At 47.1% G+C, this 22,361-nt stretch overlaps 1 protein-coding gene across 1 annotated transcript in view; it reads right to left on the bottom strand.

Moving 5' to 3' along the window:
- Positions 1-7,763: 7,763 nt before the first annotated feature.
- Positions 7,764-22,361, bottom strand: part of FBXL16 (F-box and leucine rich repeat protein 16) — a 51,369-nt gene continuing 36,771 nt past the window's right edge. The window contains exons 3-6 of the mRNA XM_083152588.1: positions 13,299-13,807; positions 11,855-11,939; positions 9,781-9,844; positions 7,764-9,657 (exon numbers count right to left, since the gene is read on the bottom strand). Coding sequence (XP_083008714.1) covers positions 9,509-9,657; positions 9,781-9,844; positions 11,855-11,939; positions 13,299-13,807 — 807 coding nt within the window. The 3' untranslated portion in view covers positions 7,764-9,508. The remainder of the gene's footprint in view (positions 9,658-9,780; positions 9,845-11,854; positions 11,940-13,298; positions 13,808-22,361) is intronic.

Genomic DNA, 22,361 nt, shown 5'->3' on the forward strand with positions numbered 1-22,361 from the left:
TACTCTTCAGCGGCCATAAAGTGCCACAGGCCCGAAATGTGTATTGTCTGGGCCGGGCTTCCCATGGCCGTGTGATCAGGAACCGCTGATTCTGGAAGCAACATGGATATTGCCCCGATTCTGGTTAACTGCTGAAAATCCACCCCCCCCCCTTGCCACCGAGTCCCCTCACTACCATGCGAGGGGACGTGTACAGAAGGCACATCCCGTCACAAGCCGCCTCTGCAGGCTAAATCATTCGATAGACACCCATGGAACGCTGGGCGTTCCCATGGGTGACAGCCGTCCCGGCCGCCGCACCTACCTGGCCATGAAAGGGTCAATCCTGAGGGGTTAAAGGTCACGTTTAATCTAACGGTTTCATCCCGTCCTCCCCACATGTGATGTGGCTGCCATGGAGACTGAGGCAGAGCAAGATGGCTGACCGGTCATTGCAGCTGTGACTCCATAGTGCTGCAGTGACCCGGGACTCTCCCCTGCTGGGTCCCCGGGCACTGACTAAACACAGCTGGGGTTAGCAAAATAGCCTTACATGGGGGAAGGGGGGAGGGAGGCGAGGGGCTACTGACAGTCTCCAAAAAGGAAGGATTTCCTCCATGTTGGATTTAGGGAAACAAACACAGAACAGGATCACAATGTATACAAATAAACATAGATAGTTGATATATACTGTATCTCTATATATATATAGATATATATCAGTCCTTATACGGCTTGTCGCTTTTTGATTGGCTAAACCCCGACTTTGCGATTGGGGCCGATATAATCTCCTCTGTATCTTCCCAATTTTAGTATACGTATAGTGGAAGCTGATTGGCTAAACAGTGTCCCTGCCGCAAGAGGGGCGGCGAGCTGGCTGGAAGGAGGTGACATATGTCGTAGACACCTAAACTTCTGTCAGACAAAACCTGCCGCTCACAGATGGCGGCCGCCAGTGGTCGGTTGGGGGACAGGAGCGGAATTATACAAACTGTTTAGTTTTCTTGCTGGAAAACTAATTTCCATGTTATAAATGACAGTACGGCCCCAGGCAGCATAGGCTGGCAGGAAAGCCAGGGCCGCAATGTTATTAGTTTAGGATTCCTCCTTGGCAGCCTTCCCATTGCTGAATATTTCCCACCATCAGCATCTCACAAGTGTAAAATCAGCTCTGTAATCGCTTGTTCTGCTCCCATAGACGATAGCAGGCTGGCTGCAGACAGTGCAACAGCTGAGCACATACTGCAGCCTAGCAGGACGAGTGTGCTCCAGCGGACTCTAGTGGATACAGTGGGGAACTGCATTTTTCATTGACACTACAATACAGTATCAGGTTACAGCTGATATACAAGGGCTCGGTGTAACATGTTGACATGTTCACAGTGTGGGACATTCATTATCAACAGGAGAATGTCAACACAGACTTTCTATGGACATTGACCATGTCGATATTCAGCAAGTTGACGCAAAGTAAATGTAAACGTGGTTAGAGTGCCGACACAGTAACCCTAACAGTAATCCTGAGCCTAATGAAAAATGGAAACATTTGGATAATGATGACATTCTGCGCATGTTGACATTTTGCAGGTGTAATCTTTAAAATTGATGATATTCTTGTGTCGATATTCTGAACGTCCCCCCTGATTTTAAATTGCTTTTAAAAGTGGTGGCTTTTTTGACACAGTCGACATGGACACTGAAACGTAGAACCACGCCGTAGTGGATGGTAGGGCATGAAATACCGCCTGTGGGCACATGTCGGCTAAAACACAGCGAAAAACCCCATGTCGGCCTTTTGACTGTAGACCTTCTCCGTTTCAACCTAATAACCCTGTCGACCTTTAGTCATGTCGACTTAGTGGTGTGGCCCTGATGCTTGTTGACCTAGTGAAAGTATCCCAAAGCAGTTAGGAATAAAATCCAGTAACAGGCTTGTTAGAATAAAATAGGTGGAATGAGCGAATGAGATTATCAGGGGCTCCCTTTGGGGGAGGGGTCGTCCTGTTGCCCATAACCTGCACTGGGAGTCACAGTCTGCCAGCAGAGGGCAGTAGTGGGACAGAACAGACCGATTGTGCGATGAGTGAGTGTCATACAGAGCAGTGACGTAGTTTCCTGTCACCATCGGACGGATCTCCATCATTGATCAGCAGGAAGCTATTGGTGGTTGCTGTCCGCCAGTGGTCTTTGGCCAGCCCTAATGTGGATGCCTGATGTACAGGGGAGGAGGACGAGCGCCGTTACGCTGTGATACACTGGGCTAAGATGACCGCTCCCCACAGGTCTGCTATTCCCCCATGGAGCGGCCCAGGTCGCATACAATATATCATATGTGGTCCCAGAGAGTGCGATGTGCAAAGGACCGCGCATATATGGGACCTGCTGTCAATCACGTCGCTTGGACGCTTTCCATGCGATTGATCGCCGCAATCGCATGGAAAGAGCCCAAATTGCAGGTGAGTTCCCCGAGTGTATGGGCACCTGGACCCAGATTGCAGGTGACTGACAGCAGGTCCGATGCAATGTGCGGTCCCGTGCGCATCACACCGGACCCTCCATGTCGCCCCTGACCCAGAACTGTGCAAGTGCCCAGCAATAGCCAGAGGGCCTGATTCAGATCCACTCGCTAAGAAGCGTACATTCATTGCTTATCGAGCGGATAAACATCTAAATTTTTTTTTTGTAAATAGAAGTCAGTCTCGGCGGACTTATAGTTACGAAGGACACGGCCGAGAACGAGGCGTGTGCTGATGTCACCTGTCAGGCGCCCGCCCCATTCAGGTATCGCCACACCTGCGATCTCACGGGGATGCCCAATGTTTTTCTGGTGCATCCACCATTTTTGTGGGCACCCCCTTCCCCTGGCAAAGGCGTACGGACAGCGGGCCTGCACATGCTTGTAATCGCCAATAGCCATGCACAGACACGCAACATCGGTCTCCGTACCAAATCGCTGCACGCCGATCAAAGCTGAATCAGGCCCAGAATATGCCTTATGCCTGTCCGCCTTGGGTAGCAGGAGGAGGAACCGGATAAGCACCACAGACACCTCCCTGTGCCCGCTATCTGTCTCACATTAGTAAATATTCAATGTGTCAAATGTGAATGTGGTTCTCATTCTGTAAAATAAAATGCTGTGAAACAGTGTTACGCTGTGCAATCTGTGTTTTGAATATATGTGTGTGTCTGTGTGTGTGTATCTGTGTGTGTGTGTGTGTGTGTGTGTGTGTGCAGTTGTCACAAGTTGGTTACATAGACCCTCTTCCAACACCCAGAAACCAGTTGCTGGCTGGTAGGGGTCTGCAGACCAGTCATCTGAGGATTCATCTGTTGCTGCATTCTGGCGACAATTGTTACAGCCAATCACAGAGTCTTTATGTAGCACATGACGTCAATGTCCAATCAGGAAAAAGTGCTCCCTATTTAAAGTGCTCTGCTCTGTTCCACTGCTCATTGCCAGTAATTGTTGTCTACCTGGTCTGCAGGAGTGCCGGACGCGGTCCCGACAGTCAGGATCCTGACAGTCATTTACTCGACGTCGGGATCCCGACTGTCAAAACTCCGACAGCCGGGTGCCCGACGGCCACCGGCTATTCTCCCTTGTGGGGATCCACGACCCCATAGAGGGAGAATAGAATAGGTGTCGAGCGTAGCGAGCTACTGTGCCCGCAAGAGCCTTGTTGTGCTCACCATGCTGTCTGAGTCCGGGCAGTTGGGATCCCGACTGTCGGTACCCTATACCACACCCGTCTGCAGAGCCTGAAACGGTTCTCTGTACCTGAGCTTCTAGCATTTGTTCCAGTTACTCTCCGGTGTTAACCAGAGTGTGAGGATACCGGGTGACCTGGGTACCCTGGGGTTCAGGAATCACACAGCAGAGCGGGTAACAATGAAAACAGCTTGTACTTTATTCAGGGAGACCAAGAAATCCAGTAACCACCAGCAGCAGGATTATACTAACAAAGTCCACTCACAGTTCAGCAAAGTCTCCTCATAGCTGCTATACAATGTATCAGTGTATCTCCTACAGTCCTGAGCAGCACTGACAGCTGTAGCAGGGCACACAGAATGGCTAGTCACTGATTACACCAGTGTTGCCGACCCTCCCGGAATCCAGGGACATCTCACGGACTCACGGAAGAGGACCCCTTTCTCCCGCAGCAGCGCAGCTTCCGCATGTGTACTCTCTAGGTACCGGACGTGATGACTGAGGCAGATAACGCCGCCCGGCGCGATGCGGCGGAGGCAGAATGAAAGGGAACGGAAAGTGGCGAGTGACATTCTCCTGCAGAGATCGAGATCCTCAGCTGTCACCGTGGAGACCAGGTAGCGCTTCCCAGTGACTCTGACTCAGGTACAATGGCTGCGGGGCTGGGCTGGAGGCTGCTTTCTGCCTGGTGCGGGCTGCTGGGCGGTGGCTGCTCCCTGCGTGCTGGCAGGTATGTGACACGCAGAAGAGCTACTGTATGCATATGCCATGCAACCTACAGTGATGTCCCATGCATTGTCCAGGTGGGTTGCCACCTGTGGGTTTATGGTGAAGTATGTACCAAACATGTAGCGAGCCAGTTCCCCCATAAAACATTAGCTATTTACTGTATCAGGTAAATGCGGGAGGTTTGCCAGGAGGGGGATCTGATTTTTCAGGAGCCTCCCAGGCATTCTGGTAGAGTAGACAAGTATGCCTGTAAGTGCCATCAGAGCCAGCCTAAGGAGCCTGAGCACAAAATTTGGGAACCATTGTCCTAAGGGCAAGGGAGTTTTGGCATGTGAAAGGAGTGCAGATAATTATACAGGATTGCGGGATTACGAGCATTTTGAATAAGGGAGTTTTTCATATATTTTTTTCATAGTTACCTGGTCCCCTGGTGATGCAAGGCCCGCCCCCTGGCAACGCCAGGCCCGGCCCCTGGCCCTACTTTTCTCCCTGAAATTATTTTTCAAAAGTAGACAACCTTGGATTACACAGAGAGGGGACAGCACCCCAACCTCCAGTGACTATAGCTGTGCCCCTCACACCGTCACCTCTTCTTCCACTTCCTCTCTCCCACAATCCACCTTTGATTGATCTTTACTTTTGGATTGGTGGACCATGCTGTCAATCTTTCCAAAGGGGGAGGAGGAAAGCTTTTCTAAAGGGAACACTTCCTTACTGTGTGCTTCTGAATGTCTTCCTGTTTTGTAACCTCTGCAGACTGAGGGCTTTAATTTAAGAATACAAAACTTGGGCCATAGAGTAACTCATTTCTAAAAATGCAGGCAAGCCCTATCCTGTGCCTCCTCACACAGAGTACTCCTGTTCCACTATTCGATGCAGTCTGCGCTTAGCAGGCAACGAATTACAGTATCATATGTGCTCCTGGTTGTAATCATCATGTAATTATCTTACACCAGTGTGCTGTCTGCCACCTGCTGCAATACCTGTGCATTTAACGATAGTCTGCTATACAATGCCTTCAGCATGCAATCTCCAGCACTACCTGTCCAGAACTGCTACCATTGCCAGTTCTACAGCTGCTATTGCAGGCGTACACATGCCCTTGTGTGTTATATGTTCAATCACCCTGTATCTGTAACACCACGTTTTAATATATATATATATATTTAGCTGCTGCTGCCAGGTAGTATACATGTAAAAGTGAGTTTTACTCTCTTCTTCTGTGTCCAGTTAGCGGTCATTCACACCAGTGTAGGTCAGTCCTGTCCTGCGGCCTCAGTTCAGCATGCAATACAATATAATATAGTGTGTATCTCACACACATATGCTGCATGTACATTAATAAGATATTACAAAGGCCTATTACAAATACTCATCTGTCTGCAGCAGATTGCAGCCTCTCCATACATCCATAACATAAAGGGGTATTCAATTTATCCCCTTATTTACGATTATCGAAAATCAGTGCATTTCACTATTCAATCCCATCCATTTTCACCTGGGAAACTTGCAAGATTTGCGGATGCAGACTTGGCTCTTCGAAAAGGCGGATCAGCATTTACGGAAACGGGCGCTAAACTTTTGAATTAGCGGCCATTTCCACAGAAAAAGTCGTGGATTTGTGGATCCACGTATTTTCTGATTTTCTGATTGTGGTCTGAAAATCGGAAAAAAAATAAAAACATTGAATAGATGGAATGCCAAGACCTCAAATAGGTGATCCAAATGTAAAACCCCAGTGGCAGAATACCAACGCGTTTCACCACTGGATGTTTGTCAGAGGGGCTTATGTGGGATCCAGACAATGGATCAAGATGCACTGGGTTGACAGTAGGGTGGCCAATCCCAGAATCAGGATCGGCGGGATCCTGGCATTTTGCCCCAAAATTGACAGGATTTGAATTCTGGGATTGGAGTTTCCAATCCCGGGATTTTGGGATTAGACTGCGCATGCGCAGTCTAATGCCGGGCAGCATCTGAGCACCCACTCAGACGCTGCCTGGCTGCTCCCATCTCGTTATCCCAAAGCGTTTCGCTGGGATAACGCCAGCTTTATCAAGCTGACACCTTGATAAAGCTGGCGTTAGCCCAGCGAAACGCGTTAGTGGTACTGTTTTGCTGCAGATCTGGGGGGACATTTGATTCATCACCTGCTCACTATCCTGACCACCAGGTCCCTAAACATTTGGAAAAACCATCGGCTCATTCCCTGTCCAAAGGATACAAATTACCACAAGGTTGAGGGTCAGGCTTCCAACAATCGGCCACTCCCTCGGTGGGTACACAGGATCACATACTGCCGAATCATTTGGACTCCATCCAACATTTGGGACTATCATAGTGTCGACAGTGCAGGACATATTGGAATCCCATTTGGGTTCATCCCCCCACATGAGATCTGGCCACATAGCCAATTTATTGGTACAATTTTGTGTTTATGTGTTTATATGTCTATTGTATTTTTTACATATATTGATTCATGTCATTATGCACAAATGTGCATTTTGAGTGTTCAATGAGCATTCATTTTTAAATGAAAAAATATCAATTTTAAGTGGTATTCACTCATCATTAAATAAGAGTGCTGCTAATTCTTTGTGTACAAACTTTCTTCTTTTCTGTGGGGACCGACCATCCTCACCCCAGCAGCCGCTCCATTAAGCACAGCACCTCTATTTAAGCTCTCTAGAAGGGTAACACTCAGTGCTGACCCTTCAATTTCTTTTTCAGATTTATTATCTTCTAGACGATGCTAAATAAATAAGTAGTATCTGATTGGATGCTTAGTTCATACATATACCCCTATCTACCTAATTCCTGACAACCCTATTAACCACACCGGCTATGTGTACATGTGTTTGTGCGTGTATACGTATAGATCAGGGTTGCCGACCCTCCCGGAATTTCCGGGAGTCTCCCGAAAATCGGGGCTCCCTCCCGGCCCCCCGGAAGGGTGGGCAACCCTCCCGGATTCAGGGGGGACCCCCGCTGTACCCCGGATCGCGGCATTAAAATGCCGCAATCCTCGGGTCTCAGAGGAGGGGGCGGAGCTAAAATGACACAATCGCGTCATTTTAGCCCCGCCCCCTCCACGGAGATCACTACATTAGCTGGTTTAACAGCATGGGGCGGGGCTTAGTGATGTCACGCTTAAGCCCCGCCCCCTGAGCGGCTACTAAATCTCTCCTCTCCGGGCTTCTCCCGGAGAGGAGAAGAAGAAAGTCGGCAACCCTGGTATAGATGTAATATGTATTGGTTGAGAAAGCTCAAAAGTTATAAAATACATAATAAAAGTTATATAAATAAAACAGACGGACGGTCATTTTCTCAGGATGGAAACTTTGGATTTTTGATATATTTCTTTTAATATATTTAAAGCCAGGTGAGAAACAGCACAAGATTGTTCCATAGACAGTGCTCTCCGGAAGTGAGAAGAGTCGGATTGAAGACAGACGGAAAGAAACATGCGGGGAAGAGAAAATGGGACACGGACATAGAGACACACTGCGTCATATGAGAGAGAGAGAGAGTGTGAGAGAGAGAGAGAGAGAGGGGAGAGATAACAACAGAGAAAGTGACCCTGTGGTATAGATGGGCAGAAGACAGCAAGGCAGAAGGGACAGAAAAGGATTATCTGATTGTATGTTACCCCTGAAGCATTCTTTCTCTATGACATCATAGCGTGACATGTGACCGCTCCTGTAAACTTGGGACAAAGTTGTCGAAAGCACAAATGTCAGAAAAAAAACCCACAACAACCCGCACTGCTTCTCCCCAGCCACGTGCTTCTGTTGTCAATGAGTTTGAAAATCCTCCATCATCTACTTGGGGTGACCATAGTGTATCGAGCATGGGTGGTAATATACAGGCACTAGGGTACGCCGGGGAAGATGTACAAGAGAGGGAAAGCGCCTCTCCATCCAAGGAAAGTTTTATACAAGGCATTTCCTGCTGGTGGTTCCGTCTGGTCAATGTTTCTACCACGTTCTTCATCCCATCCTACGCTTGCCAGTTCATTCCTTCAATGTTGATTCGGATGGTGCAGGATGACACCTCAAGAGCTGTCATGTCTCCGCTAGATTTTGGCTAGAGACTTACGGACAATCAGTTCAACATAGTGGAACTTGACGATCTTTCATCAATTTATTTTTTAAATTTGCCGACCCAGACACGCTGTGTTAGGTGACCCTCTTCAGTTGCCACCATAAACCTACCACCATTTTCCGTAGACCATGGATGCACTAATGCCATGAAAACAATCGTGAGATTGATGTCTACCGGATAAAGATAAGATATATAAAGTTTGAACAAGTTAAAAAAAAAAGAACTGGTAGATGTTAAAATGTCAATACCATATTTGGAAAGCAAGTTGGCAAAAAGATGTAAAAGAGTCAAAACAGGATTATGGTACAAGATGGGTTTATATAGATCCTCCTAATCACTCCATCTCAATGTGAGCCAGAACATGGAGTTAAGCCCTCTCATCGGTCATGCAGAACCTTCTCATGACCTTCAAACTACTCCTGGACAGAAGCACCACAATCCACCAGACATGTCAACGCTTCTCAAAAAAACCTTTTTTGCAATCCTGGCGTTCTTCATTATTTCTCCACATCTGTGACGCCAAACAACTTAGGAAACCAGAAACCCAGAATCTAAATAAATGTCCTGGAGTAAAATAATCAATCTTCTAAAGCATTAGGAACCAAAATATGGAGGGTCACCACTGAACTGGAAGCAACACTCCACAATGTGCTGTACTCAACCTCACACCATAAAATCCTTGTAGAGAACGCTGATGGGGTTTTTTGGGAGGGAGCCGGCTCTACTTGTGAGTATCAGAACAGTCCACGACAAAGAAGACAAGAGATGAGGCGTGGAAAATTTACAACCCTTTCTTCGGCACATGGAATGAATCTTCACAAACCGGAATGTGAAATATCTCCTCCCAGGATCTTGCTCTTCTTTGCTTGTCAGCAAGTCGACGGCTTGGGTGTCAACCCAACTGCCAAAGTCAACGATTGGATGGTCCGTGCTGGGAATGGTTCTGAGGATATGGTTTTAAGAGTCGGAAGAGTTGGCCCCTGCTGCTTACTCGATCACCACGCAGCGAGGCAGGTGCTGGGAGAAGTACTTGAAGAGCTCAGGGGTGGCACCCGGGCAGTTGGTTAGTTCCAGTTCTTCCAGGTCCTGTAGCTGAACCAGGCCGGATAGGCCAGTGGTTGTGAGCAGAGGACAACCTGCAATTATACAAGTAAAATGTTGCATCACTAAGGGGTGGTTCTAATGACCGTTGCCTTATTTCTGGATCAACCAGTCACCACCATATCAGATTTGCGGTGGATTCAGCCTTAAACACTTACCGGCCAGCGATAAGAGTCGTAAACTTTTCATCCCCAATAAATGTTTCAGGCCAAAATCCTGCACCTGTAACATTAGAAGAATTTTTTTAAAATTTTTTATGTCATATTCATTTTTTAACTACGTAAATGCCAACCTCAGCATAAATGTAGATGACTGTGTATTTAGAAAAAAAAAACTGTAAAGAAAAGGAACCAGCATTACATTTTTTTGTGTCTACATTGTGTATGGAAAAGGCCTAATTTTCCTTTACTGTCCTTTTGTATTTGTGAAAAAACTAGCTAAACAACAAATCATCCCCTAGATGGCGTTATTGCTGTAGGATGCTTTACAGCTGGGAAGCAGAATGTTTCATGATTATCCTAATGTCTACACGTTATACTGAAGCTGGGTACACATTAGCCGATACGCTCCACGAGAGATATTGTTACCAATTTCTGCGGAACTTCCTGGCAAAGCAAACCATGCAGTATGATATCGTCCAGTGACATCATCCTGTGTTCACACCGCACATGCAGCTATTAGTGACATCGTCAACATTGAGCTGCATGTACAGACAATGGAGGACAGCATAAATGACCTTAAGCTTGGAGAAGAGATAAACTGGAGTTAAAGCGGAGAAAAGGTAAAAGGAGATAAAGCACCAGCCAATCAACTCCCAACTCTCTTTTTTAAACACAGCTGATTGGCTGGTGCTTTATCTCCTTTTACCCTTTCTCTGCTTTATCTCCAGTTTATTTTTTCTCCTAGCTTAATAAATCTGCCCCTTAATGTGGAATGTAGGGCTTATTATCTGCCTGTGGGAGGAGCCGCTGCAAATAAGACGCGCGCCTCGATGTGCGGGAAGGTGCAAATGTTATCCAACCTCCTGACACATTACACCTCTCCTTTCCATCATCTTGGTTTATTGGGCTTCATGTAAGGTGTAAACGGAGGAAAAACAGGGACGGCATTTATCACATGTGACACTTGTGAAAGGGGGAAACGTTTCTGTATACAGGGCCTGACAGATCCAGATGTAGTTTAGCGAGGTGTGTTTGTACCGCTCCAATAAACCACTCGGTTACCCGCCCCCTATAGCGTCGTTGTCGTCCCCAGACAACAATAAATAAGGGTGCAGGGTGTGCCGCGCCCTGGGACAGTGCCCCCGCTATAGTCTCTCTGTATTTCCCAGGCGGCTGAGTTTGTGCGCCATGTCCTGGATATCCTTTGTCTCACTGCAGGGAATATAACAGATGCCCTACTACTGTGCCACGTTATACAATAGTGGGCGTGGGCTGGTGGTGCGAGTGGGTGAGTGAGAGATGCATTTCCAGGTGGACTCTAATCCCACAAAATAGTAAAGTAATTGGAAAAGTCTCACGTGCGCTCAAAGTAGGTCCAAAATATATATCTGTCCTCCACGTCACTCAGAACTCCCTTTTTCACCCCCTAATTCGAGTATATGAGGGGAAAAAAGGGATAACAATAATGAATGACTGGAAACGATATAATAAACGTTCTCCTTTGTGGTGAATGGAAAAAAAATAGAAAAAAGGGGTTTCCCAGAGTTCCCAAACGATCCACGGTATTCTATGGGGTCACCCGTCACTGGTGCAGGTATGTAAGAGTGCTCACATGTATGCTTACATAGGAGAGGTGTTTTGTACTCCCATAAAGGTATCTTTTATATAGTAGTCCAGACTTCAGGTGAAAAGCAATAACTCTTTAATCCTTTTAAAACCACAGAGGGGCAGGAACAGATATGAAACCAGCCTTTATACCCAATTAGATGTGACCCGGGTATTATATATGGTACACCACACTGGGGGGGGGGGGGCGGGGGGGGGGGGCTGGGACGTGGGCCATCATTTCGTTCTGGATCCACCCCTGTCTGCAGCAATACTGGGTCAGTTTTAGTGTTCAGAGACCCCGTGTGTGGTTGTCATAGAGATGCCCTCAAGCTGTTGGGCCGCCAGTGATTCGGCCGAGTGACTGTACTGTGCAGTTAATCATCACATATAATGGATGTGTAATAAGCTCCTCTTTGCATATACTGGATATATACCACAGACAAACTCCCAGCTGTAGTCTCACCTGGCAGCACCAGCGTAGGTACAGGCTGCGGAGCGATGACATTGTGGACAGGTAGCTGAGTCCTGTGTCTGTGATCCGCACACACCTGTGGAGAGAAACAGAAGTCAGTACACCTGGTCAGGAGCCGGCTGCGGCCTGCATTTCTCTATGAGGGCCACGCATGAGGCATGCCAACCTCGTGCCTCTCTTACGTCACTCACGTTCCTAGCACAACCCTCACGTACTACTCTGTGCAGCTGGGGGACCCTACTCCTTCCCCATCATCGTGGGAGTGTTCTGAGGCAGCAGTGACGTGTGGTCATACTCTAGACCACAGTTTTATATATATATATATATATATATATAAAGATTAGAATAATATAAAGGAGAATTTATAACTTATTACAAGGAGCAAAATCCAGCCTGATCTCCCGCAGAATTATCGATAGACTGCGCGTGCGTACGGCCGGTAGTACGCACGCGCAATCAGTCATGCAATCAAAATCAAGTGTTTAATTGCTGGCTGTACACAGGTGGATTGACAGGAAGCCGACATTTAGGGTTGGTAACTGGCCTCTTTCTGGGAGTGTCAGGGACAGGCGTCTCAAGGCGTTTGAGATAAAGTCATGTGACATCACCTCTGGGCCCGATCCGACAGCTGCCGAGTAAAGGACTTATTCAGATCTGATCGCAGTACAAATTTGTTCTCAAAATGGGCAAAACCATGTGCACTGCAGGTGGGGCAGATGTAACATGTGCAGAGAGAGTTAGATTTGGGTGAGTTATTTTGTTTATGTGCAGAGTATGTACTGGTTGCATTATTTTTACACTGTAACTTAGATTTCAGTTTCAACACACCCCACCCAAATGTAACTCTCTCTGCACCTGTTACATCTGCCCCACCTGCAGTGCACATGGTTTTGCCCATTTTGAGAACAAAATCAGTCATACAATCCATCTGCTGCATGCTTGTGTACACAAGATGTGCACACAATCTGCATACAATCCATCATACAATCCATCTGCTGATTGATTGTATGATTGTACACAATCCATCTTACAATCAATTGAGATTGTATGATTGGGTACAATATCTTTCTGATGTATGGCCACCTTAAAAGTTGGCCTGCCACCTATACCCGTGGCTGCCTCTTTGTGCACTGATCCAATATTCATGAAGATGGAGGTCCTCATACCTCAGCAACGTCATGTATGGTATAAATGGTAGACAATGTCTAGGTCAATAGTCAAAAGATTTATCACTAATGGTCGACAGTCGGCACCTTGAAATGGTCGACATGTGACCTAGACATTGCCTACCCAGTGACCGTATACCCACTGGGTCTTCATGAATTAGCAGACTGTACTATCGGGGATATTGCGTCATCTGAAGCCATGGCAGCTGTGTAGCTGATGGACATTCGTTGACCCAGCTCCCATCGTTCTGTCCCCCTTCCCCATCTACCTGTCCAGCACCAGTTCCTCCAGCTTGTGTAAGTCACATGCGATATATTCCAGTGCTGTGTCCGTGACCCTTGGGCACCACGAGAGGTCCAATCCACGCAGTCGTCTCAAGTTCTCCGCCACCAGCTCCACTCCATCGTCTGTCACTTTGGAGCATCCAGACAGGCTGAGGACAGTTAGGTTGGGCAGGCTGTGGACCACGTTCACCACGCCGTGGTTGGTAATTTCCCAGCACGAGTGGAGGCGTAGAGTGTGCGTGGCTCGGCCTTGTTTGGCAGTAAAGTAGGCTAGCGCCGTGTCCGTTACATGGTAGGCCTGGAGATTCAGCTCCCCCAGGTTGGGCAGGAGCTGAGAGATAGCTGCCACGGCATCGTCTGCCACATTGATACAGTCACTGACACTCAGCGAAGTAATGCGTCCGTGTAGGCTGGACCACAAGCCAGCCTCGGTGAAGTCATTGCAGCCAGACAGCTCCAGTCGTACCACTCCCTGCATCTGCTCCAGCATCACCTGGCAAAAATGAGGAGAGAACACACTTTAGACTGAGAGAACAGATGGAGTTTCATCCATTGCCCTTAAAGAGATAAAGTGGAGAGAGATAACATACCAACCAACAGGGGCGGATTGGCAACCGAATCCGGCCCGGGAACTATCAGGGGCCAATCTGCCCCTGCCAGCCAACCAGCTCCTAAGTTACAGGCTGTGTTTGAAAAATAACAGGCGCTAATTGGATGATATTTTATCTCTCATTACTTTATCAATCCCCAAGGCTTAGTACATCTGCCCTTAGTCTCCTGGGATATCTATATATAACATTCATGGATGGTAGAAAAGTCTGTAAACATTGACAAAAGCTTTATTCACAGACGATTGTTCTCTGTTATCAGCTAAAGAAGTATTACCAGTAACATCAGCATTCCCTCTGTAATATAACTCTGTAATATAACAGCCATTGTGATCTTAGCCTGCTGATGTTACATACTGTAGATCTGTAGTACTGCGTTTGGCGGCTCCGTACTGAGCAATCTGAGGGCCCGTGCCGTGTAGACCGTGCGTGCTAATGGATGGAAAAGAGTTTGACTTGTCAATGCTTGTCAGACTTCTTGGCTACTGAGCCACTGCAGGGAGCCACCGACAGCCCCCGGGGTCGTAGCAGGATCAGATTCTGTACTACAAACGCAGAGTTTATAAATGTGCAATGTCAATCATCTTATCCGGGTCTTCTACACCCACCTCCTACATACTGTAGATATGTGGTATTGCTACAAAATAAAATACTAGGGCCAAATGTAATATGGTGAGAGAATCAGAAGGTGAGAGATTTTGGGAGAGTTTTCCAATTATTTTTTAAAGTGGCAATCATTTACAGTACATGGCAAACTCAATATGGATTTTTAGTGTAAATGTATTTATTTCCAGCTTCTTATATAGCGCAGCAGATTCCGTTACAGCGTCTTATATAGCGCAGCAGATTCCGTTACAGCGTCTTATATAGCGCAGCAGATTCCGTTACAGTGTCTTATATAGCGCAGCAGATTCCGTTACAGGGTCTTATATAGTGCAGCAGATTCCGTTACAGTGTCTTATATAGCGCAGCAGATTCCGTTACAGTGTCTTATATAGCGCAGCAGATTCCGTTACAGCGTCTTATATAGCGCAGCAGATTCCGTTACAGTGTCTTATATAGAGCAGCAGATTCCGTTACAGTGTCTTATATAGCGCAGCAGATTCTGTTACAGTGTCTTATATAGCGCAGCAGATTCCGTTACAGCATCTTATATAGTGCAGCAGATTCCGTTACAGGGTCTTATATAGCGCAGCAGATTCCGTTACAGTGTCTTATATAGCGCAGCAGATTCCGTTACAGCACCTTATATAGCACAGCAGATTCCGTTACAGTGTCTTATATAGCGCAGCAGATTCCGTTACAGCATCTTATATAGCTCAGCAGATTCCGTTACAGTGTCTTATATATAGCGCAGCAGATTCCGTTACAGTGTCTTATATAGCGCAGCAGATTCCGTTACAGTGTCTTATATAGAGCAGCAGATTCCGTTACAGTGTCTTATATAGCGCAGCAGATTCCGTTACAGCACCTTATATAGCACAGCAGATTCCGTTACAGTGTCTTATATAGCGCAGCAGATTCCGTTACAGCATCTTATATAGTGCAGCAGATTCTGTAAGTGTCTTATATAGCGCAGCAGATTCCGTAAGTGTCTTATATAGCGCAGCAGATTCCGTTACAGTGTCTTATATAGCGCAGCAGATTCCGTTACAGTGTCTTATATAGCGCAGCAGATTCCGTTACAGTGTCTTATATAGCGCAGCAGATTCCGTTACAGCGTCTTATATAGCGCAGCAGATTCCGTTACAGTGTCTTATATAGCGCAGCAGATTCCGTTGCAGCGTCTTATATAGAGCAGCAGATCCCGTTACAGTGTCTTATATAGCACAGCAGATTCCGTTACAGTGTCTTATATAGCGCAGCAGATTCCGTTACAGTGTCTTATATAGAGCAGCAGATTCCGTTACAGTGTCTTATATAGAGCAGCAGATCCCGTTACAGTGTCTTATATAGCACAGCAGATTCCGTTACAGTGTCTTATATAGACTAGCGCAGCAGATTCCGTTACAGTGACCCCTAGGCAACGAGCTTGTGGGGTAGGGTAGATTGTCGAGTTGTGAACAGCGATGGAGATGTCAGGATGGTAACTGTTCTTGGCTGGTGGGAATATAAGTAATTCCATTTTGGAAATATTGAGTTTGAGGTGGCGAGGTGACATCCAGGATGAGATGGCAGAGAGACATTCAGAGACTTGGCCCAAAACCACTGGTGACAAATTTTGGGGTTGATAGATAGATTTGAGTATCATCCGCATATAAATTATACTGAAATCCGAAAGAGCTGATGAGTTTGCCAAGCGAAGAAGTATAGATTGAGAAAAGCTGAGGACCTAAGACTGAGCCTTGCGGAACTCCGACTGACAGAGGTAGTGAAGAGGAAGTAGAGTCAGAGAAGCGAACAGTGAAAGAGCGATCAGATAGGTAAGATGTGAACCAGGAAATGGCTGTATCATTAAGACCTAGGGAGCGTAGTGTTTGTAAGAGAAGAGTGTGATCCACAGTGTCAAACGCAGCAGAAAGATCTAGAAGAATAAGTAGTGAGTAATGGCCTTTAGACTTAGCAGTTACCAGATCATTCACCACTTTAGTCAGTGCTGTCTCAGTGGAGTGCTGGGAACGAAAGCCTGACTGAAGTGGGTCTAATAGGTTGTTAGAGTTAAGAAAGTTTGTGAGGCGAGAGTAGACAATTCTCTCGAGTAGCTTGGAGAGGCATGGGAGCTGAGAGATGGGACGGTAGTTAGAGAGAGAGAGGGGTGTGGTATAGGGTTCCAACAGTCGGGATCCCGACAGTCATTAGCCCGACGTCGGAATCCTGACTGTCCGGACTCAGACAGCGGGGCAAGTGCAACAAAGCCCCTTGCGGGCTTTGTTGCACTCGCCATGCTGCGGGCATGGTGGCTCCCTACGCTCACCACCTATTCTATTCTCCCTCTATGAGGGTCGTGGACCCCCACGAGGGAGAATAGTCGGTGGCCGTCGGGAACCCATGAGTTGGTATTTTAACAGTAGGGATCCCGACGTTGGGTAAATGACTGACTGGATCCCAACTGTCAGGACCCCGTCCAGCACCCGAGAGAGAGTTAGGGTCCGAATTGTGTTTTTACAGAATGGGAGTAATACAGTAAGTGCATGGGAGTAACACAGTAAGTGCATGGAGTAATACAGTAAGTGCATGGAGTAATACAGTAAGTGCATGGGAGTAACACAGTAAGTGCAGGGAGTAACACAGTAAGTGCAGGGAGTAATACAGTAAGTGCATGGAGTAATAAAGTAAGTGCAGGGAGTAACACAGTAAGTGCAGGGAGTAACACAGTAAGTGCATAAAGTAATACAGTAAGTGCAGGGAGTAATACAGTAAGTGCATGGGAGTAACACAGTAAGTGCATGGGAGTAATACAGTAAGTGCATGGGAGTAATACAGTAAGTGCATGGAGTAATACAGTAAGTGCAGGGAGTAATACAGTAAGTGCATGGGAGTAACACAGTAAGTGCATGGGAGTAACACAGTAAGTGCAGGGAGTAATACAGTAAGTGCAGGGAGTAATACAGTAAGTGCAGGGAGTAACACAGTAAGTGCATGGAGTAATACAGTAAGTGCAGGGAGTAATACAGTAAGTGCAGGGAGTAATACAGTAAGTGCATGGGAGTAACACAGTAAGTGCATGGGAGTAATACAGTAAGTGCATGGGAGTAATACAGTAAGTGCATGGGAGTAATACAGTAAGTGCAGGGAGTAATACAGTAAGTGCATGGAGTAATACAGTAAGTGCATGGGAGTAATACAGTAAGTGCAGGGAGTAATACAGTAAGTGCATGGAGTAATACAGTAAGTGCATGGGAGTAATACAGTAAGTGCAGGGAGTAATACAGTAAGTGCATGGAGTAATACAGTAAGTGCATGGGAGTAATACAGTAAGTGCATGGAGTAATACAGTAAGTGCATGGGAGTAATACAATAAGTGCATGGGAGTAATACAATAAGTGCATGGGAGTAATACAGTAAGTGCAGGGAGTAATACAGTAAGTGCAGGGAGTAATACAGTAAGTGCATGGAGCAATACAGTAAGTGCATAGGAGTAATACAGTAAGTGCATAGGAGTAATACAGTAAGTGCATGGAGTAATACAGTAAGTGCATGGGAGTAATACAGTAAGTGCAGGGAGTAATACAGTAAGTGCATGGAGTAATACAGTAAGTGCATGGGAGTAATACAGTAAGTGCATGGGAGTAATACAGTAAGTGCAGGGAGTAATACAGTAAGTGCATGGGAGTAATACAGTAAGTGCATGGAGTAATACAGTAAGTGCATGGGAGTAATACAGTAAGTGCAGGGAGTAATACAGTAAGTGCAGGGAGTAATGCAGTAAGTGCAGGGAGTAATACAGTAAGTGCATGGGAGTAATACAGTAAGTGCATGGGAGTAATACAGTAAGTGCAGGGAGTAATACAGTAAGTGCATGGGAGTAATACAGTAAGTGCATGGGAGTAATACAGTAAGTGCAGGGAGTAACACAGTAAGTGCATGGGAGTAACGCAGTAAGTGCATGGGAGTAACGCAGTAAGTGCATGGGAGTAATGCAGTAAGTGCATGGGAGTAATACAGTAAGTGCATGGAGTAACACAGTAAGTGCATGGGAGTAACACAGTAAGTGCAGGGAGTAACACAGTAAGTGCAGGGAGTAATACAGTAAGTGCATGGAGTAATACAGTAAGTGCAGGGAGTAATACAGTAAGTGCAGGGAGTAATACAGTAAGTGCATGGGAGTAATACAGTAAGTGCAGGGAGTAATACAGTAAGTGCATGGAGTAATACAGTAAGTGCATGGAGTAATACAGTAAGTGCATGGGAGTAATACAGTAAGTGCATGGGAGTAATACAGTAAGTGCAGGGAGTAACACAGTAAGTGCATGGGAGTAACACAGTAAGTGCATGGGAGTAACACAGTAAGTGCATGGGAGTAATACAGTAAGTGCAGGGAGTAATACAGTAAGTGAATGGAGTAATACAGTAAGTGCATGGGAGTAATACAGTAAGTGCATGGGAGTAATACAGTAAGTGCAGGGAGTAATACAGTAAGTGCATGGGAGTAATACAGTAAGTGCAGGGAGTAATACAGTAAGTGCATGGGAGTAATACAGTAAGTGCAGGGAGTAATACAGTAAGTGCATGGGAGTAACACAGTAAGTGCATGGGAGTAACACAGTAAGTGCATGGGAGTAACACAGTAAGTGCATGGAGTAATACAGTAAGTGCATGGGAGTAACACAGTAAGTGCAGGGAGTAACACAGTAAGTGCAGGGAGTAATACAGTAAGTGCATGGAGTAATACAGTAAGTGCAGGGAGTAATACAGTAAGTGCATGGAGTAATACAGTAAGTGCAGGGAGTAATACAGTAAGTGCATGGAGTCATACAGTAAGTGCATGGGAGTAACACAGTAAGTGCATGGGAGTAACACAGTAAGTGCATGGGAGTAACACAGTAAGTGCATGGGAGTAACACAGTAAGTGCATGGGAGTAACACAGTAAGTGCATGGAGTAACACAGTAAGTGCATGGAGTAACACAGTAAGTGCATGGGAGTAATACAGTAAGTGCAGGGAGTAATACAGTAAGTGCATGGGAGTAACAGAGTAAGTGCATAAGAGTAATACAGTAAGTGCATGGGAGTAATACAGTAAGTGCATGTAAGTAATACAGTAAGTGCAGGGAGTAATACAGTAAGTGCATGGGAGTAATACAGTAAGTGCATGGGAGTAATGCATGGAGTAATACAGTAAGTGCATGGGAGTAACACAGTAAGTGCAGGGAGTAACACAGTAAGTGCATGGAGTAATACAGTAAGTGCAGGGAGTAATACAGTAAGTGCATGGAGTAATACAGTAAGTGCAGGGAGTAATACAGTAAGTGCATGGGAGTAATACAGTAAGTGCAGGGAGTAATACAGTAAGTGCAGGGAGTAACACAGTAAGTGCAGGGAGTAATACAGTAAGTGCATGGGAGTAACACAGTAAGTGCATGGGAGTAATACAGTAAGTGCAGGGAGTAATACAGTAAGTGCAGGGAGTAATACAGTAAGTGCATGGGAGTAACACAGTAAGTGCATGGGAGTAACACAGTAAGTGCATGGGAGTAATACAGTAAGTGCAGGGAGTAATACAGTAAGTGCAGGGAGTAATACAGTAAGTGCATGGGAGTAACACAGTAAGTGCATGGGAGTAACACAGTAAGTGCAGGGAGTAATACAGTAAGTGCAGGGAGTAATACAGTAAGTGCATGGGAGTAATACAGTAAGTGCAGGGAGTAATACAGTAAGTGCATGGGAGTAATACAGTAAGTGCATGGGAGTAATACAGTAAGTGCAGGGAGTAATACAGTAAGTGCATGGGAGTAATACAGTAAGTGCATGGGATTAATACAGTAAGTGCAGGGAGTAATACAGTAAGTGCAGGGAGTAATACAGTAAGTGCATGCTTGAACAGAGAATGAAAAGTACCAGGAGCAGGAGAGAGATTGCAGATTTTAGTTAGGTTGGGACAAGCACAGGAGACAGAGTTTTAATGACTTGTGCGGTGTAAATGATTGGCACTTTATAAAAAAAAAAAACTGGAAAACTAACAAAATCTCTCACTTTCTGATTCTCACACCCTATTACATTTGGTAGTTTATTCTGGTTAACCAGCAAAGCTGTTCCCTCCCCCCCGCACCCGATGTCAGCTACCCGCCGCCCGCATCACAAATTTCCATGGTAACGCCAAGCATTTTCATCGGAACGTCCATGAAACTCTGTGCGTTCCCATGGGTGCGACCATGGGCCGCCGCAGGCCCCCCCCCCCACCCTGCCGTGTTCAATAATCAATTCGCTGTGGCCGCTCGCACAATGCGGCTGCACTTGCGCATAAATGTTTATGGCCATGCGCAGTCGCTAAACATCGCTCCCCTGCGAACGTGCAGGGGAGCGAGCTGACCAGAATAACCTCCTTGGCCTCTAGTTTTGATAGAAATGCATCCTTTAGTGAATACGGTGAATACAGGCATAGGCGTGCGCACGGGGGGTGCCAGGGGTGCACAGGCACCTCCTAATGGCCGGCAGCTGCAGCCTGTCAGATGCGCAAGGATCCAGACACACACAGTTTTTTTTTTTATCTGTGCGGCGGTCAGCTGTATAGATGTAAGCCCCAGCACTTCAGGGGTTAACACGGCCCCCAGCACGTCTCCCCAGCCAGTGACTGACAGGCCTGCATGGCCTGGGATAGGCGGAGGATACAGGAGAGGGGAGGAGGGTAGGCAGGAAGGAGAGGAATGGAACTCACGTGGAGCGAGGGGTCAGGAGAGCAGCGTGTGCGGAGCTGCTGAGCGGTGCCGCAGTGAAGTGAGCCAGCGGCGGGACAGCAGGTGAAAGCGGTGACGCGGGGACTCACAGACGCCGGGAGCCAAGGAGAACAGCGCGGGAGTGACGTCACAGCCGGAGTGAGGAGAAGAGACAGCGTGCGACGCTGACCCCCGCCGACCTGCCGGGTGAAGAGAGCCGGTAAGCAAGGGAGGAGGACGGCAGTGGCAGCAGCAGAGGGGCAGACACGGGTAATACCAACACCCGCGCCCCTTTACAATTGAGGGTCAGCACAGGGCCACCCAGCAGCTCTATCGGTGCAGCATCCCCCAACCCCAGGTGCCCGCAGCAGCAGAGGGAGATAGCAGAGCCCAGCAGTATTGGGGAGTCAGCACCATCTGTATAGCACCTCTCCAACCCCAGGCGCCCCCAGCAGCAGAGGGAGATAGCAGAGCCCAGCAGTATTGCGGAGTCAGCACCATCTGTACAGCACCTCTCCAACCCCAGGCGCCCCCAGCAGCAGAGGGAGATAGCAGAGCCCAGCAGTATTGGGGAGTCAGCACCATCTGTATAGCACCTCTCCAACCCCAGGCGCCCCCAGCAACAGAGGGAGATAGCAGAGCCCAGCAGTATTGGGGAGTCAGCACCACCTGTAGAGCACCCCTCCAACCCCAGGTGCCCGCAGTAGAAGAGGGGCACGGGAGCCGGGAAGGGAGAACAGCAGAGCCCAGCCGTCATCAGGGTTCCTGCTGTGTCTGCCTGCTGTAAGTGCTGGAGTGGCAGACTCTGCGGCCTGAGGTGATGGTGCACCCCCTAAGAAAATGGGCTGCGCACGCCTATGAATACAGGGCCTGAGCTGGGGAAATGTATTGAGCACCGCACTGAATTATTGATATCTCTCGCGCACACGCGACTTTGCTTTGATCAGCTGGACTAATAAACGTAGACATTTAATTGGTTCCTCTGGGCTACAGAGCACTAATTCTCGTCCTTATTCATTTATCTCTCACCCCCCGCTGTGAGGAGATCGTCACCAGCATAGAGTCTGGAAGCCGCCCTCACCTTCAGCAGGGTTGTCCAATGTATAATACATGAGCAGGACCCTTTA

This window comes from Crinia signifera, chromosome 7 (genome assembly GCF_055691185.1).
Source record: "Crinia signifera chromosome 7, ASM5569118v1, whole genome shotgun sequence".
In the NCBI taxonomy this organism is placed as follows: domain Eukaryota; kingdom Metazoa; phylum Chordata; class Amphibia; order Anura; family Myobatrachidae; genus Crinia; species Crinia signifera.